The sequence below is a fragment of the Antrostomus carolinensis genome, unplaced genomic scaffold (assembly GCF_000700745.2).
Source record: "Antrostomus carolinensis isolate BGI_N321 unplaced genomic scaffold, ASM70074v2 scaffold17249, whole genome shotgun sequence".
In the NCBI taxonomy this organism is placed as follows: domain Eukaryota; kingdom Metazoa; phylum Chordata; class Aves; order Caprimulgiformes; family Caprimulgidae; genus Antrostomus; species Antrostomus carolinensis.
Window position 1 is genome coordinate 26,178 of NW_010338033.1, and position 19,815 is coordinate 45,992.

The following is a 19,815-nucleotide window of genomic DNA, read 5'->3' on the forward strand; positions in this document are numbered from 1 at the left end:
AGTGTTCTGCAGGCTTCCTGCGCCTGGCGCTCTGGCACAGGGCACCTGTTTTTTATTAAAAACAATCACATTTTGAAAGATGTTTTATATTTCTAACACTTTGTGATGTTTTTTGATGACCAAACACTGTTCTTTTTGCATTACAAATAAACTGTTACATTGTGCGCTCGTCTAGTCAGCTTATTCCAGCAAAGCTGTGGCATCCCCCCCACACCCGACATGGCCCTGTGGCCCAGCCACCCAGGAGGTGCCCAAGGCACCAACCCCAGCACCCCCAGTGCTGACTGCAGGCAGGGCCAGCTGGCTGGGGGAAGGACCCCTCCACCCAGTTCTGGGACTCTCTAAAGGAAACCCAGCAGTAGCCAATGTGAGTATTTTCTGGGAATACATTAAAGCAATCATTAATCAACACATTAATCATTAAAAGAAAGTAGACCTAATTAAATTGAATGGGCTGCAGCTGTAGAATAAAACCATAAAAGTTTTAAATGAGCAGGAAAAGACTTTTTTTTTTTTTTAAGAGTTTTTATTTGTGAGTAGAACTTAATGATACAAGAAAGAAAAATACAGGACTTTATTCTGCCCCAAAGTGTGTAACCATAGCATACATGACTACATTTCATATTGTAATACAAAGAATTAAAAGAACAAACTACAAAATTAGAAATTAAGAGTCATTGCATATGTGGTCAAGATAAATGGAGGGGACTCCATTAAAGAACTGAAACACAGAGCAATTAGTCAGTTAATTACAACCCTGCAATAAAACACAATTTAGCAAAGTAAGTATCATACGCTGCCTAGTGTGCAGAGGACGTACAAGGTGAAAGGAGAAGCTGGAAGCTGTTGGTGCCATGCAGTCCTGGCTGGACATCGCTGTGCGGGGCCGTGGGCACAGCGCTTCCCTGCTGCCCCTGCTCCACCCGCTCCCCTCACGCGTCTCACAGCGCCGGTCACTGCCTCAACACCTCTCCTCTCCCCGCACGGGAAGCCTCACAGCTCCAGTTCTCCTTCCAGCTGTTTCCCCTTCCTTGCCTGGAGCCAGCCCGAGGTGTCTGCACCCCCCAGCCCCACTCGGGCCTCCGGCAGCGGCCAACCGCTCAGCCCCCCGCGCCCTCGCTGCTTCCTGCTGCGGGAGGGCGAGGCGTTCGTTTGCTGCTATTTTACCAACTGCAATGTTCAGTGTTGTCCTAAAAGGTTACACCCATCTCCTGTTCTGTTACAGACACCGCGAGCCAGGTGTCCTCTCCCACAGAGGGTGTCAGTGTCTGGCTGCTGCTGGCACCAGCAATGCCAACACCAGAACGCAGGGCGGGTGACCCACCTTCCCCGCTTCTGGCTGGGTCATGGCGTACAGTCTGGGGAATTCCTGCAAGCTTCACCTACCTGACCCTGAACTGCTTTTACGGTCAGTGGCAGACAGAAGCCTGGCAACAACTGCAAAATGGTGAATTCAGTCGTGAAAGTTTCAATTTATTTTTTTTTTTTTACCATGCTACATATTGAACCAACACTTACAGCAAACTGAAAATACACCTTTAAGGTTACTTGGGATTTCTGTACTTTACTGCTGGCAACAACAACAAAAATATTAAAGAAATGCCAGTTTTTGTAAGTGAAAATAATTAATATTTTAAAAAAAGTTAAATACTCAGTGTAACGCATTTACATTTTTCTCATGGGAAGGAACAAACACAAAAGGCCGCCAATAGGGTTTGTGTGCAACGGGTTTGCCCTGCACCCAGGGGATTTACAGTCCCCCTGTGCAAAGGCCCAAACCACAACTGCCCCCGCTCCACACCTCCAGCTGCCCAACTGCTGAAATGCTTTTAATGCAGGTACTGTTTAACCTTCCCTCACAGCCCAACTACCCCATGGCTGATTCTTCTGGGGGCCAGACTGGGACAGGTTTCTCTTACTCTGTAATTCACTAGAAGGCGGGGGGGCGGGGAGAGCAAAAAAACAACAAAAAAAGGAAGATTGGGCTGAAAACACAGAACATGAGTGGAACACACCACAGTTATTTCAGTCCTAGACATCAAAGATGACTTCAAGTGCCAGTTATAAAATAAAACAAAGTGGAAAACACCTTCATTTTGTTACAATAGTCAGAGGGGAGAAAGAGAGGAAGGATCGGATAGCCTCAGAGCTCGACTAAAACATCATCAGAAATCGCAAGCTTGCCGAAGTTTAGGTGTCAGTTCAAGAACACATTCCCCTTGGGATCACCACTGCAACAGCATCCTCTCTAAAAGTCACTATTTAAGAAGAAATTTACTTGTGACTTGGAACAGAATACTGGAAAAGAACAGTTCCTGTGGTAAGCAATGTGTGGTTTATTTTTAATTGTGATTTTTTTTTTTTAATTCTTTTGTGAAGCAGTGCAGGCTTTAAATTAAAAATAGGGGTTCGATGCCTTCCACATGGAAGTCATTTACACTTGATTACAAATTAGGGATCAGATCTGTGGCAGCTGCTGGAAACACCAGATTAGCACCCTTTTGGACATTAGTTTCTGGTTATAACCTTAAAGAATCAAGCCGTCACTGGAGGGGCTGGTTGGATTACTTGCTGCATTCAGTTACGTAATAAGACAAAACACTCAGTACGATCTGGTACATTCTAGTGGTTAATGAATTTTAAAACATGACAGTGTTTCTGCAGTGTGTTTGGCCTTTAGGAGTCACTCTTCTTTTTGCTCTTCTTCAGGAAGGAAGGAGTGCGGAACTTCTTTTTCTTTTTCGATGGGGACTTCCCTGGAGATTCATCACTACCTGCATCAGCTGCCGTCCCCTCCTCAGCCGTTGGCGTTACTGGCTCTTCAGCAGGTTGAGACTGAGGTTCCTTATTTTCCACTGCAGGTGATTCCGTTTGGCTTTTGGGCACATCTTCGTCACATCTCCCTTCCTCCTTTCCTAAGGGAGGGAAGCTGAGTGCTTCTGAAGGCTCATCAGGGGTGAGATCTGGGAGGGTTTGCTTGAAAGTTGCAGCGTCACTGTCATCTTTGTAAGTCTGGTCCTGCTGTGTCTCTAGTGGATGGACAGACAACGACACAGTGAGTTTACACAGAGAAAGCCAAGCACGCTGATGGTGAGTGCTCTCTATAAAAAAAACCAACAACCTAATATATTTACTTTGCATAAAAGCCTTTGTAATAGGTCTGTTCTCCTTTAGCTTAGGGCACAGAGATAGAAATAAGATAGTCACAAGTTTCATTTGGTTTTAAGCTTCTTGCCACAGAACAGATAAAGCTGAATTCTGTCATGTGGGTGTAAAGCTGCAAGAAAGTAACTGTTCAGACTTCTCTCATGTTTTATTTATAACGTTTGCAAGTGGCATGAGATTTCAGCACAGTGGCCAGGAATTAAACCTACAATTTTCATTGGCATTGAAGAGAGCGTCATGAAATTCCTTATCTTGATTCTTTTTTCTTTTGGTGGCATAAAATTAATTGCTGGTTTGCAGTGATCAGATACATGCAAATCCATTAATTGCCAAACTGTTGACCTGCCAATTTTTAAACACAACACTTGCATTATCATAGTATTCCTCCATGAGATCTAACACCCGATTCCCTATCACAAAGGCTTCACTTCTTTTGCAAGATATATTATGGACTCTATAAAGTTAAATCCAAGTAGTTTATCAAATTAAATGAGCTCAGCAGGTTATGCCATTCAGCTTTTTTAAAAAATATATATTTAAAACAGCAAAACTCACCCCTGTATAAAGGAACATCAAAAATTTAGTGGTAACATTATGTCCAAGGGTGAACTTTACCACTGCTCCCTCAACTGAAACACTTTCCTCATTCACCACTATGCTTTAGAGATGTTCTGTTTCAGGCTCCTCTTTGTGCATATATATATATATATATTTAACAACAAGCACTTTTTGAAGTTCCCCACAATGTTCATCACTGCACTGCAGCCGAGAAGATCTCGTTAGCTGTGTCAAATATAACCCCATTGATGTTATGTAAGGGGGAATTTAGCACAAAATCCAGGCCACAGTCATTGTACGGCTCAAAAGAAAGGCAACTATTTTTTCTCCCTTTTAAGATCTTGTTCATTTTAATTTGAAAAGACTGAAGGCTTTCACAAGAATTTACAGAAAATACTTGATCCTTTCCCATTTTTCCTACAGAAATGACAATGCCTGTTCTTTTTACTTCTGCCAGATGGGATTAATAATCCTCTAACACATCGTAGAGGGCTCTGTTCTGCGGATACCTGCTAGAAAACCCAACATGTTTTGCCCAGAGCACCATGAACTTCTAATAGGTTAAAAACACAAACCACACCAGTATTCAGTGCCAAACACTCGGAATATGCATGTTAGCGGTTTAAAAGCTATAGCAGGCAGGATTTAAAAAAGAGAAAGCGATTATGTACATTACAAGCTGCCTCCTGAAGCTCTAGTTTAACCCGTGTATGTGTGTTACACACAACTGTGTAAGAAGCACCACCTACAACTCCTCACTACCACGACACTCTCTTTGGATTTCATTTTACTTCTCAGGAATGATGTGAATTATTATCTCTTCTCCCTGGGATCCAGGGGTAGGACACATGGGAATGGGTCAAAGCTGCACCAGGGGAGGTTCAGACTGGACACCAGGAAGCATTTCTTTACCAAGAGGGAGGTTGATGCCCCAGGCCTGTCAGTGTTTAAGAGGCATTTGGACAACACCCTTAATTACACGCTTTAACTTTTGCTCAGCCCTCAGCTGGTCAGGCACTGGGACTAGATGGCCCCGTAGGTCTCTTCCAACTGAAAATATTCTATTTTATTCATCAGATGGCCCAATTTTTAGAACAGGCATCATATTAACATTGTCAGTCAGTTTTATTTTATCTTTTTCACAGAAGTTTAAATGAAAGCTTTAAAAAAAGGATTGGAATTTCTTAAAATTAAAGAATAGGGAGCTATAGGCATTCAAACAGTATTTGCCGGTTGGCCTAAGCATTGGATAAACAGTTTAATAACTCATTAATCCAGGACTGCTACCCTTCCCAGTTTGTCAAATTACCATCATCTCTACTAAATGGATTAATATGCTGGAATCAAACAAGCATCTGTTTATCCAGCCCGCTAAGAGCATTATTTTACCAGAATTAGAGAGATTTACAAATTCCACATTCAATAAAGAAAGCAGACAATATGTAAACGCCTTGATATTCGACTTGATGGATTTCAGTAATGCAATGAGGAAGGTTTAAAAATACATCTTGCTGCAAAACCTACTTACAGTTTAAGAGCTCAGCAGTACCTCAACATTTTTAAAGTTTTTTAGAATAATCATGCCTACGTCCATGCTCTCCCTTTATATATACTGTGGCATAAGAGTTTGAAAAGTAACATTAATACTGGTGTGTGTTTACAATTCACATTATTTATGAAGATAGAGGTTTGTTTTGTTTTTTTTTTCTTCTCAACACAAACATGTGGACAAACATACAAACTAGGCTATAACTGAGTTAACACAAAACACTTCTCTGCCTTCAGCTACTCTTAAATAGAAACAAGATGAGGAGAAAAAGGTTGAGAAGCGTCTGTCCACAGAGAACATTGTCATTCAACAGAACTCCTGCCAACCAAAGTTGTCACGGCATGAACTTCCAATTACTCTCCAAAATAAGCTTTGTATGTTTGTCCTGGAAAAAACTTACACAACCAGAAGAGTTTGTGGAACACAATCCTCAGTTTAAAAAAAATTGTCAGGTTTTAGAACTTTCTTAGTAACATCACGGTTGTCTACAATGTAGTTTGGCTTTCCTGCCTCTGACAAACACTCTGACTTTCGGGTATAACAGGACATACAAATGGAGGGGGCCAAACATCCCTATTGCTTTAAACCATAATCTGATGTAGCCCTGCAGATGTAGCCAAAACAGCTGTAGAAGTTGCTGCTATTCCTTGGTTGGAATGTGAATTTCCCTACGGCTGACATATATAACACAGGAATAGTTCCATATCTACTTCTGTGCAGAAGTCTGCTGGGTAAGTGTAAATCAATGTCAGTGGAAACACTTCTGCACTGGAATAGATTAGGAACTTTCTTCCATTTCATGACCAGGTCCAAGTTGTGTAGGCAAGAGCCAACTGCTGGGGCAGAAACTCCCAAACCTGTTTCAGCTGTATCTGAAAGACAACTTCAGACTATTCCTTTTTAAACTGAGGAATCAGACACATAGATATGGAAACACATGATGTCACTTTCACAGTCTCTTTCAAAGGGGGAGCGCATTTGAACACAGGATCTGTAACTATCTAGAGTTTAACGAAATCAAAAACTAAAGAAATCAGCATCTCAACTGAAAAAGCCTGCTTTAAAAAAAAAAAAGCAAACCCAACAAAAAAAACCTTAATAAACAAAGAAGCAAGAGTGAAGCAAAGCACATAAGCAGGTCAGAGTATGGAATGATACTTACTATGGTAACAGGTACTCTTTAGCATATCCATCTCCTGTTTGTAACGCAGCCACAAGAAGAAAAAAGCACAAGTAGAGAATCTATGCATTCATCACAGCCATTGTGTTAAGTTAGAAGAATGGTTGCAACCATTCTTAGAGAAAACAGAATGAGATGAAGTAGTGAATGAAAGACTAACAGACAAGTGATATATCCAATGTACAAGGTAAAGGAAACAAGACAAAAATTAGATTACACCTGTTCAAGATTGTTATTTTATCCTTTTTTTGATGAAATTGTAGACTTTACCAGCCCTGGTCTCATTTTAGTTAAAACTACCACATAAGGTGAGCAAATAACAATATTTAAGATTCAAATTGAACTGGAAAAAATATTTACTGAGGTGTAATCCAAGTACAATAATGTTTAAGAAATGTGCAGTCAGTGAAGGAGATTTACTAAAGCATATGAATTTGTGCCTGATTCACCATCAGACACTATTTCATTTCATCAGAGCAATTATTTCTTGCAGAAAACGTAAAATAGGGTAAGTCAGTTGAGAAATACCAAGAGATGACAAGGCAGTTCTGAAGAGACAAAAATTTGTCTTTCTGTTAATGCACACTTCTTTATTATTGTAAACATTAACTCCTATTACACTCATAATTCGGTGTCATATATTTTAGGTAGTATAAAAATAAAATACAAGAAATAATTTACCTTTATTAGATACTAGTTCATATATTTCATGCGTCATTCACTAATGATGCAGTTACTGGTTTCCCCTGGCCCCCAAATCAGAAGAACATACCTTCCTCTATTTTAATCGGCGTACTGGGAGGAGTGCGAGCTGAAGTGTGATCAGGGGGACTTCTCTCCTTCTGTTGCCTGCCATCTTCTGAAGGCTCTGCAGATGTCAAGGAAGAGAAATTAAAAAGACAGACAAGACCTTTCAGCACATGAGAAAACGAAAGTGTCCTTTTGCTCCATACACACAAGGTAAGAATGCATTTTACTGAATCAAATTTCTTCCAGGTTATTAAATAATACCAAAACAAGCAAAAGAAAATTAAGTGATAGTTTGATATTAATAAAACTGTTGAAGTCACAGTTGAGCTCTGCGGTGGTGGGTTTTTTTTTTCTGGTAAGAGGACACAAATAATGTAATTGTTTATGAATTGGTTTTTGCATTGTTCTAAAGAAAACTTGTGAGGAAAAACCAGAAGGAAGAGATAAGCCAATATGGGGCAGGGGCAATGCCATCAAACCTACATACGATAACGCTCTTTTGCTTGCTTCGTATTGCTGAAAGTCAGAGTAAACAAAATCCCAAAGGAAAAGGCAACTGCACAGATAATCAGAGAAACATGCAGTAATTAAATGATTCAAAACAGATTTCACAGTGGTTTGCGTTATTTATTATTAGTAAAGAGGGTCCCCCTTGCTTTCAGGTTTAAACAGCCCTAGATCCAAAGGAAAACGTTAATAGAGTACACCCTGTATCAGGAACAACAGTAAAACATTGTTCCATACAGGTCACCTAGTCAATTAAAAGTGAAATCAATCCCACAGGTGAAAGTCAACTGACAGAATCTCCACACGGCGTAGGTAAAGAGGTTGTTCCTTAGATTGCAAACCCAACTGTACCACATCAGTAATACCTGAGGCCTCAGCCAAAAGGTCAGGATTGGACCTTAATGCTCTGATCACTGCAGTATGAAATTCCTCGTGGGAGGACTTCTGCCCATCTGGCTCTTCTCGGTTAAGATGTGTGATGACCTGCTGCGTGGTCTGACAAGAAACCCATGCAGCAGCAAACCGAATGTTATCTAAAGATTTAGACAGTGATGATACGTCACGATCCTGCAAAGTCTTCTTATCTGTTCCTTGAAAGGTTTTTGATCCGCCTTTCAAATCCAGACATTTTTTATCTGACGTATTTTGCTCACTGATGGTCTGACTTTTAAGCAATGTACTCTGTTCCCCAGCTGGTGTCTGTCTCAGTAACACAGTCTCTCCACATTTTGATATTTTATCTGAGAAGGATGTAGCAATGTTACTGAGAGAATAAATGTATGCAGTAATACAGGCATAACAGCAGAGTATCCCATCCCACACAGTCCAGTACTTGAGGAATTGAACACATTCAATCTACAATGGCTCCTACATTGTCTTATCAAAAAGCAGAAGCAGGGAGCACACAGTGCAAAAGAAATGCCACTTCTGGTTCCCACATCATTCAAATTCAAAACCTAACAACAGATGAGCCCTAACTATCACCCCTTAAAACCATACAGAAGTAAAGCAGGCTAACCACTTCACATGCAGCAACCACCTCTTCTTACAGCACAATTCTCTGATAACTCAGGAAGTCTGTCTGGGAGAAGACCCATTTCCAAGCAGCAGTCAAATATTGTTCTGCATCTCCCTCATTCAGCAGATTTCTCAAATCCACAATTTTCAATGAGTTAGAAAACTGCAGTTTTGCTGGTAAAAAGGCAGCACCATTCTCTCACCCTAGACTACCTCTAGTGCTAAGGGAAACAAAGTGGAACAATCTGCAATACTGTGCAGTACCTAAACCTTTTTTTGACTGAAGTTTCAAGCTTTCAGCTTCCTCATAGCAGCAGTAACTGGCCATAATAAACACCCCAGTTTGTCTGCTAGGATAATTTTAAAATGAGATCTATGGATTTTACAGAATACTCCATTATCACTTAGATCCCACATTCTATCTCCAATATGCTTTTTCAATTTCTAATGCACACTGAATAATTTACCCACGGCCTTTGCAGGTAACCTACCTTCCAATTAGTAATAAACTTGCTGTTATTACAATCTACTGCAGAAAAAACACACACAGAGAAACCCACCATCTGGTCCCTTCTGCTTTCTTTCTACTTCTTTGCGATATTCTTCCAGTTCTCGATCAGTGAGTTTATTGAAGGGATTTGGTCCTGTTGTGCTCACTATGACTTTGGGTTGATATTCTTTCTCAATTATTGCCTTTGATGCAGTCACCAGTTCTCCCTGAAAAAAGAAAATTAAGATACATCTGCAATTAAGCAGTAACTTGCAGAACCTGGAGAAGTACAGAGGCTACAAAGCAACTAAAAACAAAACAAAAAGATAGTCTGAAAAATGTTACATTTTCTTTTAGATTAAAAAAATTATAGAAATTAGAAAGAAATAATAATTGACAGCAGGTTAATATAAAGGAGAAAACAGGTCTCATTGATTACTCCTACAGACACATCAGTGTTTCCACCAGGGAATATCCACCATTAAGCAGTAAATCAAACAGCAGCCAAACAGTCTAGCTGAATTCACAAAAATCTGAAGTCATAAAAGTATCAAGTTTCTTTTTCTTCCCACAAAAGAAACAGGACACCAGGCCCAACTGCAGGGCAATCTGGACACAGAACGCCTGGAGAAGTTCACAGGACTCAGCTCACAGGTATTTTTGTTTGTGGTTTGTTTTGACTTTTTTTTTTTTTCTTTTTTTAATAAGGGAAAAACCATTTCTAGTAGCTACTTCTAGTATCATCTAACAGATGGTATATAGTAAAAAGCCATCTTCTATGTGCTCTGTATATACCAGATTAACAGCTGATTACAAGCAATTTTTAAGTAATTAAGGTTAAATGTATTCTTATACAAATTAGCATATTTACATCTATAACATTTGTCATACAAGCCAGATAAAAAGTTATACAAATAAAAATAAAACATTAGCGCTTCTGAGCACAGTAAGTTCCAATGGACAAAAGCAGCTGCATCAGAGATTTTCTAACGCTAATGTGTTTAGTTTTTCTTCTCTAATCATACAGTAAAGACTAAAGCCACGGGCTTTTAGTTGTCTGAGACAGAGAAGATGCTTGCCTGGACAGCTGCAGTGTCTTTCAAGTGAGTTTAAGCATTTGATTTTTTTCACTGGATATACAGAACTCCACTGACACTAGTTTGGAAATGACTGACGTGTGGTCTGTGCCTCGTGTCATTGTGATACCTGAATTGTCTTCACTGTTGAAAAGAGATATTTGAATTCCATTACCAGATAAAGAAGGGTTATTGATTGTCCCGAGTCATCTTCATATTCAAATGTTATTTGTGCCAATATTTAAAAGACAACATTAGAAAGCACAGTTCAAAAAATAAATAGCACCCAAACAAAGAGACAAACATTTCACTCCATGTCTGTATTTGACAGACAAGCATGAGACCTTCACTGTAAAACTGAAGTTTTGGATGCTAAGAGCTGCTTTGGACGAGCTGTCAGCACCAAAAGGGTGACAAGACAGGAATGTCCAGATGGAATGAGCACAAGAGCAGTTAGATATTTCTGAAAGCCTCATGAGAGATCTCCAGAAATCTGGTCTTGAGCAATCCAGGGAGGTAAGAACAGCTGGTTGTTAGAACCTATGCTGCTCTTCAGGAAGCAAACCAAGCAGAACTCAAGAACAAACAGTGAAACAAGTCTCCACTGCAAGATCCTGAAAGGAACTGCAGGAGAGAAACATCTCCAAAACAGATGATTACAGATCACCTCTGTTTCTCCATAAAGAAGAACTCTCGTCTCGGATGCAGACTGTCAGCAGAACTTTAAAAGCCTTTTCTCAACTATTTCCATTAAGCACCAGCTGTCTTAATACCAGAAAACCTCTGATCTGATAGTCACTGCTTTTCTTACAGGATAATGCACTTAAAAAGTCACAAAAACATCAACCTTTGTAAAAGTCCCAATTGTTTTGTAGAAAACGTAAAACACCCCCAAGGCTACAGGTCCCAGCTTTTAACAATGACAGAAAATTGGTGCCCATGGCAATTTTGAAGTTCCCTCTCTATCTCTGCCCACCTTTCAAACTAAATACGTAGTTTTAACTGAAACTCAGTAATAAGTAGCAAGGGCTTGTAAAGCACTGACCTCAGGCAGAGTTTCCAGAGTTTTCTAGGATTACAAAAGTCAACAGAGGAACAAGAAAGATACCAGTGCACACTGGTATCCCTGGAATGTTTAAGTGTCTTTGAATTTGTCTGCAAGTAAAACCCAAAATGACTTGGGTAGAACAACTTTCACATGAAACGAAATTTTACGGAATGCCTATTGATTTAATAATGACAAACAGCGAGACATGCAGTTTGCAGCAAGATGACTAGTGCTCTGGCACTGTGTGTTCTCCTCCTTAAGAAAGCACCTTCGTTAACTACTGGCAATAAAAGCAGCACAATAAACTTATCACATTTATGAAATTTAAAAAATGACAAAGAAATGAAAACCAAACACATACAACCACCACACCCACAATCAGTGCAAACAGTACTAGCCGAGAATCTTTAACCCAAGAGAAATAACACTGAAAGAGATCAGAGGCAGTGACAGTAAGCAGATTATGTATTACGAAGAAAAAGCACTTGTGTTTTTGGGCTGTAAAAGCAGGAGAATTACACGACAGACCATGAAGGCAAACTTTTGATCTGCTAAAAGCTGTTTCCAGATTAACAGATCCAGTTCTGTTCAGTATCAATAATATGGAAGCAGTTCAGAGGCTACTAATGAAAATTACAACAGTAAAGGGACTGATTCTATGGGGAAAATAAATTACAGTAGTATGTTACCAAGTTCTGCAACGTGATGTATTATTTCACAGAGCAGCCTGCCAAGAATTCAAATAAAAATATGCAACACAAAATGAAGATGAGACAGAAGAAAAAGGAAAATAAAGGACTAAAAAGGAGATATTTTATATTGGTGAGTGTGACACCGAAATAGACAAGACTTTGCAGAGTTATCAACCTGTTGGGCCATTCAGAGATCCCTATGAACATTCAAAAACTGAACAAGAAAACCGGTCTAGAGTTGCTTCCAGTATTAGGCAGCCTGTACAGAGGGAATAAATTCCTATATAAAAGACTGGCACTCTGCTTCAACACAGGACAACATGCAAAAAACTAATGTTCTAGTCATTTCATCTGGATTATGCTGATACTAATGATGATTTTGATGATTCTAGTACTATTTGGATGACTATTTGAAGTTTGATTGCATGTATAAGCACCTGAATATCAACAGCATTTTCTCCACTGTAGGAAATAATGGATAGACTACATTAATGAACAGAATCTATCTTCACTCCTGAGAATTTTGTAGGGGCATGCTCTCCCACAGAGATCCAACAAAGGGAAAGACATTTATAGCTAACAATACACAATATACCTCCATCCTAAACTTGGACCTCACATATCCTACGAGGAAATTTTACATTATCAAGTTATTTTGCAACTTCTCCACCAAATCTTGCTTTCAGAGAAAAATTCAAAACTGCTGTGGGGTGACCATTATTTAACAGGCAAGCACTTAATCTTGTTCTCAGACATAGGTATGAGCAAAACCAGCACCTTACATGTGCCAATTCCTCTCTCAATTGGAGAGCAGGTGTCCATAATAATTTTCTAAAGTTAACAATCCCTCTTAGCACAATCTGGCATTAATGCAGTGCCTTTATCCCAAAAAACAAGATTCTTTAAGTGCTGTTCGTGTAGTCGCCACCATTAAAACACAGTGCCACCTCTGTGCCAGAACTGAGAGGATCTTCATGAAGAAAAAAAACAGATTGTAGAAGGGTCATTGGTAAGAATCACCAACATTCCCTCTCGTTCAGCCAAGACCGCAGCAGAAGCTGGGTTAACCAAGTCTGTAACATGAATAAAATTACGTGATGCAGAAGGAGCTTGTGTTGCAACATGGCCAGGACTTCTCAGAACATGGACAAAGCAAGTGACAAGGCAAAATGGAGTATTTATTACTGCAGCCATAGGCACGGAAGACTCAAAGCATTACATGCAAACTGTACACAAACAGCACTGTTTTCACCCAAAACAGCGTGCGCTGGTATTTGTTATAAATCTCAATGTTAACTGAAACATAATACATTTTAAACACTACAGCAATCACATGGAACTTCTTATTCTAACCGAGTGTCAAAGAATTTGTCAACTGAGAACTTCCAATTAACTGGTACCTAGAAGTCCTTAAATCCTTGAAGTACAGGTCTCCTCCAAGTTTCATTCAAAGTTTTATGTGAGGTTTATGTGGGCATCATAACACTGCTTATACTTCCTTTATTCTACAATATATGACTTTTTTGGCATAGTATTTCTAGAAAATTTCTCTGGTGGGGTTTCTTTGTTATTGTTGGTTGGTTCACTGGGTTTTTTGTAAGGTTTTTTTGTTGGGGGGGTTTTTTTTGGAGGGGGGTTTGTTTGGGGAGTTTTTGATTTTGTTTCTTTCCCCCCAGTAGGAAATTATTAGGTATTCAGGTCACAATCCATATTAAGATAATAAATATTCTGAAATAGGCCACTTGTACTGTAATTAATGTTGTGATCTAATTTTACACAGTATCTCAGGAGGACAGCACTTTCATGACACCACAAAAAGGAAGCACATCATTTGGACATCTAAACTCTAACATTATACTACTAGGCAGTATCATACAACCAATAGACCTTTTGTTGGCTTCTTGCCACCTACAAAAATCCATGTAAAATATTTGACTAGTTTTATAGAAAGGTGATGCCATTGTTCAAAAATAGTACCTGAAAGGTATCTTGTGCATCACTGATGAAAGAAATCACCTGTGTTGTGATAACTAATGGATGACTATCAAAAATCATTTTTCACTTCGAAGTATTATTAAGCAGAGAATTAAAGGCATGCACTGCCTGGAAGAATTTGGCTTTGGTTTATTTTTCATTTTAAATTTGGAAATAGTGTTTTATTATTTTTCCTTTCAGAATATGGATAAAACAAACCGTAATCTCAAAAACATCATTATCAAACTCTCAGTATGATACAACTATCTTTAATGCAAATTGGTTCATTACACTAGAAAGTGTTATAAAGTCATGAGATTTGCAACAACGATGTAATCCAAAGTATTCTGTTTTTTAACGTGAAAGCTATTTTGATAATGAGATGTCAGGCATCACCTAAAGCAAGATTTAAGAATCTTTTAGACAAAATAGTGGAGCAGAAGAGACACCAATGCTTATTTACACACTGTGCTTCCATTTTCGATCACCTCTAAGAAACTCCTTCAAAACCTGGGAGAGAAAGACAGCTAAGGACAGATTGTTTCCCATGTGCAAACTGTTCCTGTTTCCTCAGCCACAAAGGACCTCCCACCTCAACCATACACACATCTCTTGAATTTACTCCATATTTAAAGTGTATTATGTAAGCAAAAGCATGATTACATTTTTGAAAGCAAATCGATTTTGGAAGTGTGGGGCATTACTCAGCAACTCTTGTAGATAACTGCAGGATGTTTTAAGGAAACAAGATGTCTAGCGATGCAGGATCAAAAGTTGACAGCGTCTGTCAGCATGATACACTCTGAACACGTGGATATCTTTGGAATTACACTGATGTAATCAGGCTGAGATTAAACTAACTCACAATGGATCTCAAATTAGAGTAATTCAACACTAACAGCATGCACAAAGACACCCACTATATGCAGAACCTAGTCAGCATCTTAACATCAAAAGTGTTTCCTCATCAGCTTCTACAAAGAAAAAGATAAAAATCCTGAAAAGATACTTTAACAGGGTAAAGTAACTGCTCATATATTTGCATACACATAATTTGGAGATCCATCTTTTTTTTGTTGTTGTTGCTGTTTTCTAGCCAAATCATTAGCTAACAGAGGGAAAAGGTCGGGGTAAGGAAGAGGTAAAATGAAGGGTGAACAACAGTATTGAGAGCAGTATGACAGGGCAGTACCTTTCTAAAAGACAGAGATTTAGCAGGACTAAAGGCCTGCTCTGTGGGATCGAGCCCTTCAATAGATTCCGTACAGTCTGACAGGGGAGCATCCTGCAACAGTAAATTGAGTAAACAGAGCAAACCGAGCCCAGGCTTTAAAACATCAACCAAAAGCATTATGATGCTTGCTAAAACATGCAAAGAAACAGTAACTGGTAGATAAAATTGCAAATGACAATGACTTGACATGCACACAATATGACACCCAACATGAATAATGCTATGGTCATGGTAAGACTTGCCAAACTTTTTAAAGTATATCAGAAAATACTTATCTGGGGCACTTAAAGCACTCAGATATTTAAAATAATTCAGCTATACAGTATAACTGTATAGCTCTAATTCTTACTTGACTTTGAGCTATGATTCATAGATAAATTCTTTTGTATATCCAGATATACTGCTTTTAAGTTTTATTGATGTATAATAGCTTTTTTCCCCAAACTGCTCTTCAAATAAAGTATGAAGCACGATAAAACACATTTAACACGCAACACTACCACCCCATAGTGAGCCTGCTATGCCCAATATTAATACTTCAAGATACATAAACTCAGAAAACAAACAAACAAAAAGTTGTCACAAAGCCCAACTAGTTTTCAACAAGAATCTAACCCATATAAATAAGCTTTCTGAATTTCATGCATTACATTCAGCAAAAAAAAAAAAAAACAACCAAAAAGCATCCCCCCCAGACATGCTTGGGCTACATAGCTGAAGCCTCTTAAATTTCTGACCCTGAGCACTCTTGCAAAGACAATGGTGTTACCTCTAAGACTTACCTTATAAACAGTTACTCTCTGCCAATTAAAGAATAATTTTATAGTGATATATTAGGTGAAAGCAGAGGACATCGTAGATTAAATTTAAGCTAATAGCTTTAGACATTTTATAGTCTCACCTGTACAAGACTCCTGTCCACAACTACCCCAGAAAGAACCTGCGACTGAGGGCCTGCGGTTTTAATATCTTGCAAGTTTTGCTCTCGGATCTGTGAAGAAAAACAACAGAACACAGTCACACGAACAACAGAGAGAAGTTAACTACATTCCTGTATTTGAAAAAGGGGTGGGTGAACCTGCCAACAGGCTGCAACTAGTGTCAACTGCTATGGCCCTGTGCTTATAAACAGCACTTGAAGGATGCGAAGCACACAATCAGGTTCCTAATTGTTTCCTCACGTTTCTCAGAAATTAGTCCTTTAAGTACCATGGCAGGTACTGTCCTTTGCTTTTTAGTACTGGCTCACGGTAAAACTCTACAGATCAGGTAACAGACAAGTCCAGCTTATGAAGAAGGGTGAAGAGAGAAGCACAGAGGTCACATTTATATAAGTCTGATGTGCCTAGCCAGTCATTCACAGGTTTCTGTCACTAGTCTCTAGTCACTGATAGTGCACCCCAATATAATCTTCCTACAGAACGTACTATAAAACACTGCATAACATTCAATTTTTGCACCTAGTCAGGACTGTATTCACAAAAGGGCGTATAAATATTTTTCTATGCCTAAATTGACACTCCAGAGTACTCCAACACATCCCTTTTGTTGCATCCTGAATGCCTCTCAGTTCTTTTCATACAGAAGATGGGAAGAGAAACTGGATCTTTAAATCTAGTTATTATCTATTTAAATTAGATATCCTATAGTGGTAAAGAATTCACAACTGACCCAAAACTTATTTCTAAAATATTCTGGTTCCAAGATAAATGAAGAAAAGCACGCATCCAGAAAGCCTCTACTTTACAATTAAAAAGGACATTCAATTTATATAAAAATACATGCATACAAGTATGCAAATACAAGGTATTATTGATACTTGGTACTTCAGAAAACATGAAGATCCTGCATTATCTATACTTTTTTCTAGTCTATTACCCTTCTCGTCATCAGGAAAGGAAAAAGTTTGAAGTTTTAATTCTCTCCTCTTTGTCGCATCCTTCAAGTTTATAATGAAATGATATTTATGTTTCAAACACCAAGAAACTGCTTGCCAATTTCACCAGATTTTCATTGCAAGCGATTACTATTTTACAGTGTCAGGTCAGGAAAAGCAAAAGTTCTGTCAAGCATACACAAATTATGTTAGAACAAATCAGTACTCCTGCTAGTACCCCTGCACACAGCATTTCCTGTGACATAATGCTAACTCCCATGTTCCATATGGCCATCAGTTAGAAGCAGCAAAACAATCCAGAACAAGTTAAGTATTAACAAGGTACCAGTGATTATTTTATATTTTAAAAGAAACAAAGTGAAAAAACTCCAATGCATTCAATGCTTTCCTGTTGGTAGACTGGTGACAAGAAAATCTGAAATTTGAAGACTGGAAAATTAACTACTAGGTCATTTCAAAAAAATTAACATGCAGTTCCAAGGGCCCCCAAAAATGTCTGCAACAATCACAGCATATTATAATATAATAAAATATAATATAGAGCAAGACTCATAGACTTTGTCTAGGCTACAATTTCAAATGGTGAATCCAAAACAGGAAAACAGGTCACTAATGTAAAGCCATGATCTCAGGGAACAGAATTACTACCATAAACTCGGTGGTGGCTGTTTCAGAGGTATTCAGCAACTGGTCTGACAGTAACAAAACATAAGACAAAGTCTTCACACAGCGGACAGTAATACCATCTTTTTCCAAGATGAGTTCAGAACTTTTACAAATTGTTTCAGTATCTAGTTACAAAGGGGCAGGACAATACCAGAGCTGTGTTACCGAATCTCAAAAATTATACTATAGCAAAGTAAGTTAGCTCATTCAAAGTACACAACTTAATTGTAGAGATGATTAAAAAAAGTTATTTTACTGCTGTTACAAACCTTGTTCCTCATTTCTTGGACCTCCTTTGGATTGGTGTTCAACGGAACAAACAGGTTAGGGACAGCAGAGGTGGCAGTTCTATGTCCATCCTCTTTAGTCCACTGTAATACCAAGAACAGTTGAACAGTCAGAATTGCTGTAATGGCTGTGGACACTCAGAGCAGCAAATTCACAGAACAGTTGGTCATGCATTATACATAGCAGAGAACTGAACCAATGATTGTATCCTTCTATTCATTCCTACAACAATTTAAGTTGCTTCCTTCTTCAGTAATATAAACTGTACCTTCAGATACTTTCCTAAATAGCGGAATCATTCTATCAAGTCAAGCCAGTAACAACAAAAACCAGAGAGCCAGCTGACTTGTAAATAACTTCCATCCAAAACAATGCAATTACTACAGCTACGTGCAATTTGGAGATTATGGAGACTGAAAGGTTTTTAAGCTGTTCTTCTGTGCACTTGACCACACTGACAACTGCAGTGTTCCGTGTTTCTAAAAACAGTCTGCTGCTCACTTTATGAAGAGACAAAATAATACCGGAGTAGGAAAACTCCAATATAATTACTTATTTTAAAGGACATTTTTATCAGGAATTTCACAATGAGTTCATATTTGTTTAAAAAGGACACTATGCCTTACCCAAGCAGAAGTACAGCAAGACCTAAGACACAAGCTCTAAAACCCTGTCACTGCCATTTTCATTTTCTGCACTGGGTGTTTTTACAAAGTCGCAAGAGAGACAGAGAGAGAGAGAGAGAGAGAGATCATTGATTCAATCCTCTGATACTCAACAAACACCAAAGCGAACTAAAAGCATAAGATGACAGAAGTATGAAAAGCAATGTGATGTCACTAACCAGGTTTAGTGAATGATTCTGTACTGTGAAGCAAGAGTGGGCATCACCAAAGTTTTGCATTAAAACAAGCTACTTCGGCAAAATATTCTGTTTCCAGAATTAGTTTCTGCACAAATAAACGGCTGTATCAGCACAGCAACCTAGAGGAACAGTTTGGTGATGTCGAGTATTTTATAACTCATAGCTCAAAAGGTTACAAAAATATCCCAAACACAAACTTTAAGCGCTTCATGGGTTCTTCATAGAAGGTTGCTTTATTAGATCAGTGCATTTAGTATGGAGCTCTGTTTAATTTGATGCACAGCTAACTTTTTATCTTGATATGTTTATTATATGTGGTGTCCTAATTTCCAATCATTATGGCATAGAAAATGCACTGAACAGTAAAGCAAACCTATTTATAGAGCAAATGCTATGCAGCTTTTCCTGGGTAACTTTAAGAAACAATAAGATAGCCAGAAACTGTCAAACTTCAAAAAGCAACAGAATTTTAAAATGTTTTGCAACTGTAAAGTAAAAAATGGAATGAACATGGAGCTGTGAAATACTCACTGATGATTATCTTCTCAGATAAAAACTACTCCAGCTTTTTATTAAAGATAGTTTTTAGTCAAAACATGTATAAAAACAACCTCAACATAACAAAGCTACTTTTTCTTTAGGTTAATAACAAGCATTAAAAAAATTAAACACACAAACCTCTTACACTGTATGAAATTTTCTATTGCTTCAGTATATCATTAAACAAGACTAGTTTCTGAGCAGGAATTTTGCTTCAATCTTTCACTGGTAATTTCAAATATAAAACACTACCTACTTCATGAGCTAAGGTCGAAAAGCATAAACTCCTCCAAACATATGCACAGCTTTAAGCTTTCTT

General features: G+C 38.5%; 1 protein-coding gene across 8 annotated transcripts in view; it reads right to left on the bottom strand.

The window, feature by feature from the left end:
• Window positions 1-2,318: 2,318 nt before the first annotated feature.
• The window catches only part of ADD1 (adducin 1), a 32,179-nt gene continuing 14,682 nt past the window's right edge, over window positions 2,319-19,815 (bottom strand). For 2 of the 8 annotated variants that reach the window (XM_029086844.1, XM_029086843.1), the window contains exons 10-15: window positions 18,073-18,174; window positions 16,142-16,231; window positions 15,199-15,291; window positions 9,287-9,443; window positions 7,225-7,320; window positions 2,319-3,029 (exon numbers count right to left, since the gene is read on the bottom strand). In XM_029086844.1, coding sequence (XP_028942677.1) covers window positions 2,677-3,029; window positions 7,225-7,320; window positions 9,287-9,443; window positions 15,199-15,291; window positions 16,142-16,231; window positions 18,073-18,174 — 891 coding nt within the window. In that variant the 3' untranslated portion in view covers window positions 2,319-2,676. Of the gene's footprint in view, window positions 3,030-6,433; window positions 6,469-7,224; window positions 7,321-9,286; window positions 9,444-15,198; window positions 15,292-16,141; window positions 16,232-18,072; window positions 18,175-19,815 lie in introns of those variants that run through there. The other 6 variants (XM_010175381.1, XM_029086845.1, XM_010175379.1 and 3 more) reach the window with 3 other exon arrangements.